This window comes from Ursus arctos, unplaced genomic scaffold (genome assembly GCF_023065955.2).
Source record: "Ursus arctos isolate Adak ecotype North America unplaced genomic scaffold, UrsArc2.0 scaffold_7, whole genome shotgun sequence".
Lineage (NCBI taxonomy): Eukaryota > Metazoa > Chordata > Mammalia > Carnivora > Ursidae > Ursus > Ursus arctos.
Window position 1 is genome coordinate 78,069,484 of NW_026623089.1, and position 13,292 is coordinate 78,082,775.

Here is a 13,292-nt window from a genome sequence, read left to right on the forward strand (position 1 = left end):
CCTGTGGTTCAGGGGGTCCCAAACAGGCATTCAGTCTTAAATGATGGAACTCCCTTAGTGTGCTCATTTATTTAAAAATGAAATCAGAGTTGGGATCTATTCTTTTGGGCGAGGTCACTATTTTACCCTATGAAAGCACTAAATGATCATTGCAAAGAACCTTCAACCCATACAGAAAGAAATAAATGGAAAGAGAAGATCTCCCTGGGAAGCCCTCCCTCCCCATCCTATAGCCGGAGATAAACAGTGTTATCTTCTCTCTTGTTTATTCTTCCGGATATTTTCCAGGGATTTATGCAAACGCAGATATATGCATTATCACTTCCGTTTTATTTCACTGAATTTTGATGAATAATTTTGTGGCATGTATTAATCCTAGAGTAGAAATATGCATGTAACACAGATGAGAGAGCCACTGAAGAAATTACAAGATTAGGGAACAAGATGGATAACAAACAGAAAATAGTTGCTAATCAAATTGTCAACTGATAGCGATAATTCTTTAAAAAAAAAGATTTATTTATCAGAGAGAGAGAAAGAGCACAAGCGGGGAGAGGGACAGAGGGAGAGGGAGAAAGAGAATCCCAAGCAGATTCCCCGCTGAGTGTGGAGCCCAAAACAGGGCTGGGTCTCAGGACCCCGAGATCATAACCTGAGCCAAAATCAAGAGTCAAATGCTTAACTGACTGTGCCCCCCAGGCACCCCGATAGCAATGACTCTTAAATGATAGAGGTTCTCGGAAGAATTGACCATGAGCATTGTCTGTTTTGAGGAGAAGTTTCTAGGGAAGTGGGCTGGGGTCACGTGGTAGAGGCCCACCAGCAATTCCTCCATTTCTCTCCATGCTTACTACTAAGAGGTAGAGTCTCTTTCCCCTCTTGACAACCTCTGTTACTTGCTTTGGTCAATAGAACAAGGCAAAAATGGGGATATTCCTGTTTTGGGCCAAGACCTGGCAACTTTAGTTTTTGCTGAACCACTGGTCCTGTGCTCGAAGTCATCTCGGGTTCTCCAGCCCCAGTCAAGCTGCCCCAGCCAACAGTACATGAAGGAAAGACAAGCTGTCACCATTGTGTTCCGTCCATAGTGCAGAATGGTGAGCAAGAAAATGGTTGATGCTGTTCTAAGCTGCCACATTTTGGGGTAGTGTGTTGTGTATAATAAATAACGGAAAATGGATGTCTGAAAGTTGGGTGTTGGCTTAACAAAAATCTAAGAGTCGTGGCCTTGGCTTTGGGACCAAGCATTGGGTAGAGATTGGAGAGGGGATGAAGGAACTCTAACTCTTTTCTTTTTTTTTTTAATTCACTAATTTTTTAAATTTCTATTTTGAAACAGTTTTAGACTTATACAAAAGTTGCAAAACTGGCACGGAGTTCATACATGTTCTTCACCCAGCTGCCCAAATAGTGATAAATTGCATAGCCAGAGAATAATGATCAAAACCAGGAAATTAACATAAACCACAGACCCTGTAGGAACTTCGCCAGTTTTTCTGGTGATGTTCTTTTCCCTTTTCAGAATCCAATCCAGGATCCTGCGTTTGCATTTAGTTGATGTATCTCCTTAGTCTGGGAAGAAGACTCTTAGTGGAGGCTCTGAGGGTCACGAGGAAATTGCATTGCAAGCTGGAGAAGTGGTGCTATGCAGTGGCAAAATGTTTGGCAGCCCTTGTGTGTGGTAGAACACAGAAGACAGAAAATGTACCTAATGAACTTGTAGATCTGGCAAAAGGGAGTTTCAGGCTGCACGTTCAGAGTATCAGTTGGCTTCTTTTAGTGATGTGTGATGGTGTTACAAGAGAGAGATGTGTTAAAAAAGGAACTATTCAGTTTTCAAGCAGAATGTAGAGGAAATAGACTGGACCTCAGAGATTCTCTGTAGTCTGCAATAGTTTCAAAAGAAAAAATGGCCTCAGGGCCCTGCCTGTCAAATGTGGCCTCAAGGTAGAAATCCAATGAAGACTCTATGTTAAAGCCTGTACACAGGTTAAGATGTTGTCTCATAGACCCTCTCATCTGGCCAAAGGGGCTTCCAAGAAGAAGCTTCAGGGGAGTCCACCAGCAGCTACTGCGACAAGGCCCAAAGTAGACAGAAGTTTGTTTTTGGAAGAATTATAGATGTTGCTTTGTGGGCGCAGTTGCTGTGGGCAAGAAATAAACTCCGTTAAGAATCACAGGAAACCCACAAAATGTTGAAGGCTATTATACTGATGAACCACCACTAGCCTGAATTAAAGAAAAAAGAGACAGTTCAAAATGTAAAAAAAAGCCATTGGGCCCCCAACTTTGTGTGGTTAGGACCCAGGCTGAGAGAGCTGTTGGACTGTGAAGGGCAGGCAGTTGCTTATGGAAGAGGAAGCCTCAAAGGTCGGAGCCTGCGGCCCGGAGCAGGGAGCCGGAACAATGGTGTGGAAGCGGCTCCCAGGGAGAAGAACCAGACCTGACGGTGGTCTGGGTCCCCAGAGTGAGGGTGGCAGTACTCAGCTGGCTTTCAGAACTGCTGGGGATGGAGGCCACTTTGTGCCTTCTGCTTCCCCCGCTTTGAACACGAGTGTCTATCGTAGTTAACTTCTCCCTGCCTCAGCTTCGTATGTTGTGTCTGTAACTTGTCCTTTCTGTTCACAGGCCTCCAGAGGTAGAGGAGTGGCACCTAAAATGCCTCAGCTGTACTTGGGCCTAGTGTCTATCATTCGATCCTGGCCCTGAGAGCCAGTGCTGCACAGAATGACAATTTGGGGGGAGGGAGGGAGTGTATTTTGCAAGTCTGCATGTGGGGGTGTGTGTGTGTGTATGTGTGAATTGTTGTGGCCAAAGGGTGGGTTATGATAGAGTGTTTCCCAATATGACTGCCAGCAGTTCCTCCCATTCCAGGCACTCCTTCCGTTAAGAAGTGTGGTCTCTTTCCTGTCCCCTTGGGTCTAGGCTGGCCCTGTGACAGGCTTTGGCCAGGAGAATACAGTGAAAGTGATGTTCTGGGACTTCCGAGCCCTGGCTTTCACTGGCCTTGTAGCTTCCGCTTTCTCTTTCTTGGGATCCAGGCTGTAAAGAAAGGATAAAGAAGTTCGGGCTGGCCCACTGAATGATGAGCGATCACCTGAGGAGAGGGGACCGCCAGCCACTTCAGCTGCCCCAGAGGAAGTGTCCAACGCTGGGGAAGCCATCTCGGCCATTCCAGCCCCGCCAAACTCACAGCTAGAGGTGACCACATGTCCGACCCCAGCCCCCGTCCTGGGAAGGCAGAAGAACTGCCTAGCTGTGCCCTTTCCAAACTGTAGAATCGTGAGCAAAGAAGTGGTGGTGACCCTCTTAAGCCACCGAGCTTATGGTGGTTTCTTATGTAGCAATAGATCATGGAAGCCGTTACCAAATGTCAGGATTCTTTCGACTGCTTTAACTTCACTCCGTGGGCTATGAAGAGGTTTAACAGTGTCAGATAAAGAAGCCAAGTTTCAAGGAGACTCAGTTCCACAAAGGCTAGACCCTATATGCCACAGTCACTGCTCTGTCCACAGAGCGTTGCACAGAACGAACACGTAATAGATGCCCAGATATCTATTAATTGGACAATTAAATGAATGAATGGAGATACAAGACGCCATGCCATGAAAAAGAAAGACAAAAAAGATACTTTAAACAGAGTTTGTCTCATTCCTTTTTTTTCTTTCAAAAAAGTGCTCTTCATTTTCAGAAACAGTGGTGCCTCGGAAGCCAGAAGGATGTTCTGAAGGGAAACATTTGTAGGAGTGAGGCATAGGGCAACCTTGACTCCTTCTCCTTGTCCCTCCTACAGCTAGACAAAAGAGGGACACTCTGGGAAGCACCTGGCAAATGCCCCAACACCTGCTGGTAGATACAAATTATTATCTTTTTGTATTCTTGGAAGAGCTAAAAGCAGAATATGTGTTCCATAGAACTATAGTTAAGAGTTAATACCAAAAGGAGCAGAGTAGAATATCCAATAGCCAGTGTTAGGTTGGAGAGTAAAACAGACAAAGCTGATTTGTCATGTTAGGTTTTTTCTTTCCCATCACTCTCTGGTCCAAGTCACGATTTCTGAACGCAACTTGGACCCAGCGCGTGCCTGTTCTGGTCTGTGGTTCTCCCAGGAATACCCGGCTCCACCCCCACTTCTTTGAGAGTGATAATTTCATATAGCACACCTCTCTAATGGGATGTGAAAGGAGACCCAAGTGCCATGTGCAATAGCTGCAGGAGAACTTAGAGACAAGAAGAGAAAGTTCTTTTTTAGGGTATGGTTACTTGCAGTGCCTTCTGGAGAAGTGCCTTCTGGAGAAGTGCCTTCTGGAGACATGTCTTGGGCAAAACATTTTTATTTAAAAGAACAGCAGTATTTGTAATTAGGATAAGTGAAATAAGGGGAAAAGCCTTGGACCCTTGGAAGAATTGGGTGGTTTAAATTCAAACCTATAATTATTATATTTTTCTATTCTGTATTATTTAGAAAACAGTGGTTAAACAGATAAAAATAGAAAAGATTGCTTAAAAATTAAAGCCATTGATTTAGATCTCTATTTGAAAGGTCAGTGTGTGGGAGATGAGAAAGGCATTACAGCGATCAGTGTTCAACAAAAGACATTTTAGCAGCAGAACCTACAAAGAGCACATCAACTATTTATATCACCCACATCAAGTTGCTGGTCATTTCATTTATCAAAGAAAATAAGAAAGCTATTTTCTTTGGACATTCTTTGAGTGTAGTAACAATACAGTTTTGGAATCTGCTGTTAGAAACTATAATTAAAGCTGGTTATCATGTTTACTAATTATTCTGCATAGTTCGTCTCCCAGAAGCTTTATATAATTCTCCCTTTGTTACAAGCTTCTGTTTCTCCCTAGGGCAGGCTGAATCCAGACAGGTAAAGAACTGGAGTGCCTGGAAACCTACGTATTGTAACATCTGTACAGCCAAGCAGATATCTGCAGTTGAAGTTGAAAAACAATATACAGATTTTAAACTTCCTGAACATTCGATACAGTCAGCTATTTAGAGGTTTCAGCTCTACCACTTGGGTAAGGAGATCCCTTGGGTACAAGGAAGAGGTGAAGGTAAACAAAAATGGAAATCTGACATTTCCTGCAGGAACCTATTTAACACTGGGGAGGGGAGGAGGTTTTTATTCGGTAATTCCTAATAACTACCTGATATTACTGTCTGGCTGGCCAAACGTCTGTCAACGTTGGTGAGCCTTTCGTTCACTGCTAGAGAGAAGCAGAGGGAGCTCATGTTCAGAGAAGCAGCAAAACTCATGTCCCATTTTCTTCCCTCTGCCAATGGAAGTCCTGTGGGCTAATCTCCCATTCCAGCACTTTAGTGCTGGTGGTGTGTGGCCTCTCTGCTCCACGAGAACTGTGTGCCATGGGAGTGGAAAAGCATCCTGTCTCCTCATGAACCCATTTCCTTCCCAGGAAGTGGATTTCAGAATGGGGTAGGCTCCGGGGGCGGAGGGGGGGCAGAGTAGGGCTGTGCTAATAGCAGGGACTCTGGAGACAAGATCAGCAACCTGAGAAACAAAGGTGGGGGGGGACATTTTACCCCTTACCAATCTACCCCCCCTTCATTTAACTTCCTCTTCATCTCCCCTTTACCCACCAAGTAGTATTTGCTTTTCTTACCATGCAGTCCAGTGGAACACCTACAAGTCAGGGACTTCTTATCATTGGTTATTTGTAAAATAAAGAAATCTCTGGTTTACCCTAGGCTGTGTGGATAGGATTTTCATTTTTGGAAACCAAATGGAGGCCTTTCTCCTACTTTTTCCAGATTGGTCCCCCGCACCCTACCTCCCCATTTCCTTTTCCACTTGGTGGCCTCTACCTCCCACAGGCTGACCAGGACCGTGCACAAAGCCAGCCTTCAGTGAATATCAACACTGAAGATTCATCAGGTTGCTAACTTCTGCAGGTCTTCTCTTAAAATGGTGTTGTATATAAATGCAAAGTGTTATGGAGCCTGGGAGATCTCTAAGAACACTGTAAATACCCTTGGTTTAATTAGTAGTGTCGTGGAATTACATAACGGCCTGTGGCTTCTAAGCAAGCCCTCTTGGGGTTTCTAGTCTTCAAGGGGCTGTCTGCAACCATGATGTGCTCATACACAGTCTTTTCTCTCCGACACCGACACTATATAAATCCTTTTAGACCTTACTAGGCACCTACTCAAAATCACTGCAATACACATGCAAATTGATCCCATTCTCCCAGATCTGAAAAAAGAAAGAAAGAAAGAAAGAAAGAAAAGAAAGAAAATGAGCCAGTGCCTTAGCTCAGGTCTCAACTCAGATACTTTGGACTCCAATTGTCTCCTTGAGTTCTACTTCCCAGGGGTAAGAAAAGGAAGAAATTCCTATATTGGTGTTGATTGGTGTTCATTCTCTTCAAGCAGAAAGTGGACAACTCGCTTTGCAGCTGATCAATGTCAGGGTAAATGCGCTCCAGTTCTTAGAATTTCTGAACCAGCTATCTCACGGGGATAGGTCAACCAATCCGGGCTGTTAGCAGACTTGACAGGTTTGTTCTGGGCTGATGGCCATTGACTAGGTTCTCTGAACAGATAAGTCACTTGGCTGAGTCTACGGTAGGTGGGGCGCGCTCACCAGCTCAGGGGTAGCGACTGGAAGTTTGTTGCAACGCTGGTGAATTCAAGTAGCAGGCTGCTGTGGGAGATACCCTTTTGCCCCGGGTACACAGCACCAGAAAGGTTCGCCCCAAGGGGCAGGGCACTAGCGAGGGAGATGCCAGATCCCCGAGGCCCTGCCCCTTCTCCCACGGTTGTACATCAGCACTGTCGGCCGAGCCGCAGCTCCAAGTCTTGGCGCTATAGCTGGCTCGGTAGGTAGCACGCGAATGGGTAAGACCAGCTTGGGAGCTCTCCCTCCATGGTCCGCGAGAAGCCGCGACCGCGACCAGCGGTGCAGGGAGGCGGGGGCACGTGCTTGAATGTGGGTGCTTGTGTAACCAGCTCCCCAGGCGCCAGCACCAACAGTGCTCCCGCCGGAGGCTCGTCAGAGCCTGTTTTTCCGCCGCGACCCGGAGGCTCGGGATCCCGCTGCCGACTCACGACAGCGGCACCCCGGGCGAAGGACGCGAAGCACTTGCCTCCCGAGCCATCATAGGGGAGTGGGAATTTGGAAAGTTCCCCAACTAGGACACACGTGACCTCCTCCTGAAAGTAGTTCCGACTGTGGCCCGCGTATCCCTCCACCTCCTTTTGAACCCTCCTCTGTTTCCCCGGCCCCGCCTACTAGCAGGGGCTGCCGCTTCCTACCGTTCCGTATTTCACACTCGGGCCTGGGCAGCGCCGGCCGTCGGCGTGCGCAACCCGGCTGGGGGAGCGCGGAAGCCGGCCCGCGGCGATCCACCCGGCCGGGTTTTCACAGCGGCCCGAAAAGGGGCGGGGCGAGGCTGTCTAGGAGCCCCGAGCCGGAGTTCTGCGTGGTGAACCGAGCTGGAGCCCCAAGGGGAGGGATGCTTGGCTCTCCAGGGGGCAATGCAGGGGGCTGCGGGGTGGGTCCCGTCGTCCGGGGTCCGCTTTCCGTGCAAGGTGGGCAGTGGTCCTTGGGGACCTAGACTTCCAGGGGCGATGTGCTCACACGCAGCGCGCTCGGCTGCGAGCTCTCAATTTTAGGGCGAAGGAGCCGAGCTGCTGGGGAAGCGGGAGGTGGGGCGGTGAGAGGGAGCCGGATGAGGTGATACACACGGAGACACAATAGGGGGTTGTTCTTTGTGCTAAGACTGACACCTTGAGGACACGGGCGGGGGGTGGACAGAGAGGTAGGCTTTCTCGGCAAAGGCTGCTGCGGGCGAGTCCCTGCGAGCGACAGTGATCCGACAGCGGTGCAAAAGGAGAATGAGGCTGCGGGGCGGGCCGGGGAAATCTGGGGGCTGGGGCGGGGAGGGGTGCCCTCGCGGCGGGGAGCGTTCCCGCGGTTCTCAGTACCCCGACCAGCGCGAGTCACTTGGTCAGTGCTGTGCACAGGTAACCTCAGATTCGAGTCAGTGACACCGCTCAATGCACCCCTCAGCTCTCCCCTTCGGCCCTCCCTGTCTCCGACAGGGTTTATGCGCACAGGCCGAGGCTTGGCTCGCTCCCCCCCAACCCCCCGCCCCGCTCTGCTGCAGAAGCAGCCGCGGCAAGTGCAGCTCCTGGCGGGCGCCTCGCACAAGCCCGAGCGAGCCCGGGCGCTCGTACTGGGCATGCTCAGTGGCGCCCGCAGGCCGGGGGCTCGGCGATCGCCTCTGGAGCTGTAGCCCCTGCTCCGCCGCGCCCTTCCTCCCCCGGCGCGGTCTCACCCGCCTCCCGCCTCCCCTCGGGCTCCCAGGCGCCGGGCTCCCGGCGCGGCGGCGGCGGAGGGGGCGGACGGGCCGGCGGGCGGTGATGTGGCGGGACTCTTTGTGCACTGCGGCAGGATACGTGCCGAGGCGCCCAGCCGCGGCTGCGCTCGGCTCTCTCCTCTCGGAAGCTGCAGCCATGATGGAAGTTTGAGAGTTGAGCCGCTGTGAGGCGAGGCCGGGCTCAGGCGAGGGAGATGAGAGACGGCGGCGGCCGCGGCCCAGAGCCCCTCTCAGCGCCCGTGAGCAGCCGCGGGGGCAGCGCCCTCGGGGAGCCGGCCGGCCGGCGGCGGCGGCAGCGGCGGCGTCTCTCGCCTCGTCCTCGTCCTCTCTTCTAACCGTGCAGCCTCTCGTTCGGCTTCTCGTGCAAGGGACGGTGGAAGCCGCGGGCCCGGGCGGGAGCCGGCTGAGGCGCGGCGGCGGCGGCGGCACCTCCCGCTCCTGGAGCGGGGGGGAGAAGCGGCGGCGGCGGCGGCCGCGGCGGCTGCAGCTCCGGGGAGGGGGCCGGAGTCGCCTGTCACCATTTCCAGGGCTGGGGCCGCCGGAGAGTTGGTCTCTCCCCTCCTACTGCCTCCAACACGGCGGCGGCGGCGGCGGCACGTCCAGGGACCCGGGCCCGCTGTAAACCTCCCCTCCGCCGCCGCCGCACCCCTCCCGGCCCGGGCTCCGGAGGCCGCCGGCGGAGGCAGCGGCCGTCCCGAGGATTCGGCGTCTCCTTCCCGTCCCGCGGCCGCCGCGGCCAGGCCTCTGGCTGCTGAGGAGAAGCAGGCCCAGTCGCTGCAACCATCCAGCAGCCGCCGCAGCAGCCATTACCCGGCTGCGGTCCAGAGCCAGTCGGCGGCAGAGCGAGGGGCATCCGCTACCGCCAAGTCCAGAGCCATTTCCATCCTGCAGAAGAAGCCCCGCCACCAGCAGCTTCTGCCATCTCTCTCCTCCTTTTTCTTCAGCCACAGGCTCCCAGACATGACAGCCATCATCAAAGAGATCGTTAGCAGAAACAAAAGGAGATATCAAGAGGATGGATTCGACTTAGACTTGACCTGTATCCATTTCTGCCGCTGCCCCTCTCTGCCTTTCTGTCACTCTCTCTTAGAACGTGGGAGCAGACGGAGGCGAAAAATTTTCTATAGTTTGGGTGACTATAGCAGCTAACCCTGCTCGAATTTCTAGATCGTGTCTATTTGGTGTCGCTCTTGAATGCGTTCAACCTAGGGTGTGTTCGGCTACATGGAACTGTTGCCTGCTTGCAAGTGTCAAGGCACCGATTGGTTTCTCGGGTCTGTCTACGGGGTCTCTTCCGAAGGGCTATTGTCCGTTAATACACAATACAGTAGTACACTGTTGGTGGATTAGTGAGCTCGGTAATCCGGTCTGCTAAATGAACAGAAAAGTAGACGCTTTGAGGTTGAGCATATTTCGATTAAATCTTGGCTTTAGGCCCTAGATCAAGGGTATAGATTAGATTAAAATGAAAATTAGTGTTGCACGTATGCATATTGCATCAGAATCTTGCAGTGATTGTTTTTAGTTTCCTGGGTTGCATTGATAGACTTTTTTTTTTAATGTGAGTTGTGAACTGATTTGCATAACTTTGGAAGCAGAATCATTTTCAGCATATATGGTGTTCATTGGAGGGCAAAAGTAGGTTTGTATATTTAAGCTAAGTTTAATTGCAACTTCGAACTGCATTTAGAAGTTTCGTAGTTTGAAATTGATAGTGTCATAGGTAATATACCTCATAAGGCGCTCTTACTAGATCTTTGTTAAATTTGCGTTTTTTTTTTTTTTCCTCCTGATGGGGTGATATAGGATAGGGCATGAAATTTGCAGCTGAGTAGCATTTTATATTCAGTGGTCTTGTCACACGCAATAGAATGGAGATTGAGTGTTTTTTGATCCCAGATGATACTGTTGTGTGGGTTCTAAGGGTATTGTGTGCAGCAAATTGTGATTGCAGAGATTAAGCTTCAGTTCTTCCTTGAAATTCAAGCCAGAATTGCTGCTCACCTAATTCAAGTTGCAGGTCCTCTGACACCTTGGGGGTCCATTAATTGTACTTTGACTTGTGTATAATGTCATGTGTAATTTACCAGCTCATAACCAGAAACGCTGGCAAGAGGGGATTACTCCAGTTTCAGATTATGGAGGTATATTAGCTGTTTTTCACCCAGTGTCTTAAATTTACTGACTCAGATTGTTGAATAAGACAGAAACCAAGGAATTTTAACAGGCGTATCGTTTTGGTTGTCTAAAAGTTAGGCCTTTGTACCTCAAAAGATAGTGGTTATCAAAAGGCATTGATCTTTGCAGTTTCAGGTATAATGAACTGGTTTTGATCAAGGGATGGGGATAGAGCTCTCCTGGTTTGCAGAATGGAAAGTATCACAGACGTTCAGAGTTCCTGGTAGGCCGGTGTCTAAGGCATGAAAAAACAGAATTAAGTTGTTGGTCTGAAGCATCTTATTAAGGCTGCTATTAAGACCAAAAATTTGGTGATGTGAATTATAACAGTAGACAATATTTAGTTAAAATTATGTAATTGCATCAGTGTTACTAGAGTATTCTTAGTAAAAATTATGTCTTAGCAAATATCAGTAAACATTTTGCCTAAAGGTTGAGGGGCGCTAAAGTGTCCATATATCCTGCTGAACACTGTGGGGAAGATTTGTTTTTTGAAGAAAATGTTTTATGTCTGAAGAGGTTTTATTCCTTTGGATTATATAGCTGCACGTAAATGTGTACAACTAATTTTGCCCAAGTGTTTGTTTTGAGATGAAGGTAAAAGTTACTGAAGAAGGAGCTTTATAACACACAAAACGTAAGTTTTCTGTTAAGTTAAAAAAATAATATTTTTAAAGAATATTTAGAAGTTCTGGAGTCTGTATTAATTGCAAAACTACTCAGGCTGAACTTGACCCGCTTGCCTAGAAGGTAATTAATTATGGAGGAACTTCTGATTTGTAATTTATTCCAAAAGCGGTCTACTGTTGGCGTGAACTGACAGCCATCTGGATGTATAGGAACAAATTGATTAAATGTTTCTTTAACTTTTTAAGAAAAGTCCCCATGCAAAAAAAATGTCTGTAATACTGTTTGGTAGATTGCTTTTATTATTCAGAGTGCGTTTATACTATTTTTACTTTACCCATTTGCTTTAAAATTTAGAAGGGTTTTAAGTTTAAAATTATTCTACCAGGTTCTTTCACGTGAGTAGTAAGATGATTGGCGAGTTCTCCTTTGATTTCAGAGGTGTGCCTCTTTCTATACATGAAATTTATGTGACTTAAAACTTTCTCTACCACTGTGCTTTTAGTTATGGTATGCATGGAAAGCAGTGTCAAATATTGCATCAAATGACTAATAACACTTAATTTCTAGAGTTGTGGTTTTATTGAGCCAAATATTGATATGAAAAAAAAATCACTTAGGAAAAAGTCAGTGAAGGGCTCTTCTTTGATAGTTGCACTTCCAATGATTTTTTATACACCAAAGCACTTTGGTTTGCTTGGTTTCACTTTAGGGTTCTGTGTTTATTGTGGGGGGAAAATTAAAATGGCCATTGAAGACTTTGTCTCTGGCAGGTTGTAGTATCTGTTTCAGCAGCTAGCCTGTGAGAAGTTAAATTCCTTTATGAAAGTAGTGATTGGAGTATTTCTATCGGATAAGAAAGATTAAGAATGTAGTGATTTTTCAGAGGAAAATTGAGGACGATTGTTTGCAAGTTTTGCAATATTATTTGCAAAATCGAGTTATTCTAAAAATAATTTCTTGGTATCTGTTAGTCTGGAAAGTAGTGCTAACCATGAGACTATAAAAAATTTAGTGTCTTTAGATTTCATGGAAACTTTAGGCTTTGGTTGCATGTATTTTTATTTTTGATAAGTTTGTGTCTTCAAACGTTAACCATAGGGAGTATTTTTAACTTGTAGAGGGTACAGGGACTATTGAAGTTAACTGTATTTTCTTTTAAGATTACTGATTACTGAAATGACCATATTGTGAGCTGTGGGGGGTTTTTTGTGTGTTTTTTTTAAAGATTCTATTCACAATATTTATTTTACACTGTTTCATATCTGCTACGTTGCATTTCTTTTCTGAACAGCATAACCGGGCATTCTAATTGCTGTATAACAGTTTACAAACTTCATTTTCATAAAGATTATTCAAGAATGAAGTGCAGCTGAAAGGAGAATAACTTCAAGTTTATCTGACTAAATAGAAGAAAAAAGGGCTTTCATTGCTGTGTGTTGTCAAGGTTTGCGCAGTACAGCAGCTATCTGTGGATTCACGTTGCATATGGTGAACTTAGTGAATATTAGATGAATAGACGTCATAAAATATGGTGACTTATAACCACCTTCGTTTAAAATTTAGTTTTAGAAACTGTGGAAAAAGAAAGATGCATTGGTGTTCCTTCCTTTTAGAATTTTAACAACATGAGAAAGGCAGCTATCGATATTTTAGTTTTTGTGTGGAACAGTAGATGTTTTTTCCTAATAACCACTTAAGTAAAATACACAAACTTCTTAATGTTAATTCTTATTTTCACATGTTCACATTTTGAGATTTTCATTTGCTGTTTGTTCATTTGGTGATAGCTTAATATTTTTTAAGCCACTTAAGTAATTACTTCCGGGACTTTTAATGGAGTAATACTTATTATGGGAAAATCCATGCACAAAGTTTCAACATGAATTCACTCTCAGTAAACATTTTGCTTTTAAATTTTGACCTCAGCCTTTTTAGTAAGACAAATGTGTAGGAAATGTTTTTATATTAAAACAGTGTATGTGAAATGAAGTTTGTAAAGAAATTTAGAAGTGTGCATGCACGTGATGGTGTTTCACTTACTTGAAGTGTTTGGCCTTGGTCGTGATCCAAGGATTTAGCTTCCAGTAGCAATGTCATTAATGATTGTATAAAATATTTATTTGATACCA

General features: G+C 46.8%; 2 protein-coding genes across 3 annotated transcripts in view; one reads left to right on the forward strand and one right to left on the reverse strand.

Moving 5' to 3' along the window:
* Positions 1 to 5,822: 5,822 nt before the first annotated feature.
* On the reverse strand, positions 5,823 to 7,394 carry KLLN (killin, p53 regulated DNA replication inhibitor; the record flags this gene model as incomplete). The annotated part of the gene is given in 4 exon segments (XM_057308831.1): positions 5,823 to 7,051; positions 7,053 to 7,170; positions 7,173 to 7,272; positions 7,275 to 7,394. Coding segments are annotated over 4 exon segments (768 nt in total), but the record flags the coding sequence as incomplete, so codon positions are not given.
* A 1,222-nt stretch (positions 7,395 to 8,616) lies between these two features.
* The window catches only part of PTEN (phosphatase and tensin homolog), a 90,054-nt gene continuing 85,378 nt past the window's right edge, over positions 8,617 to 13,292 (forward strand). The window contains exon 1 of one of the 2 annotated variants that reach the window (XM_057308850.1): positions 8,617 to 9,394. In XM_057308850.1, the coding sequence (XP_057164833.1) occupies positions 9,316 to 9,394 (79 nt within the window). In that variant the 5' untranslated portion in view covers positions 8,617 to 9,315. The remainder of the gene's footprint in view (positions 9,395 to 13,292) is intronic. The other variant, XM_057308849.1, reaches the window with a different exon arrangement.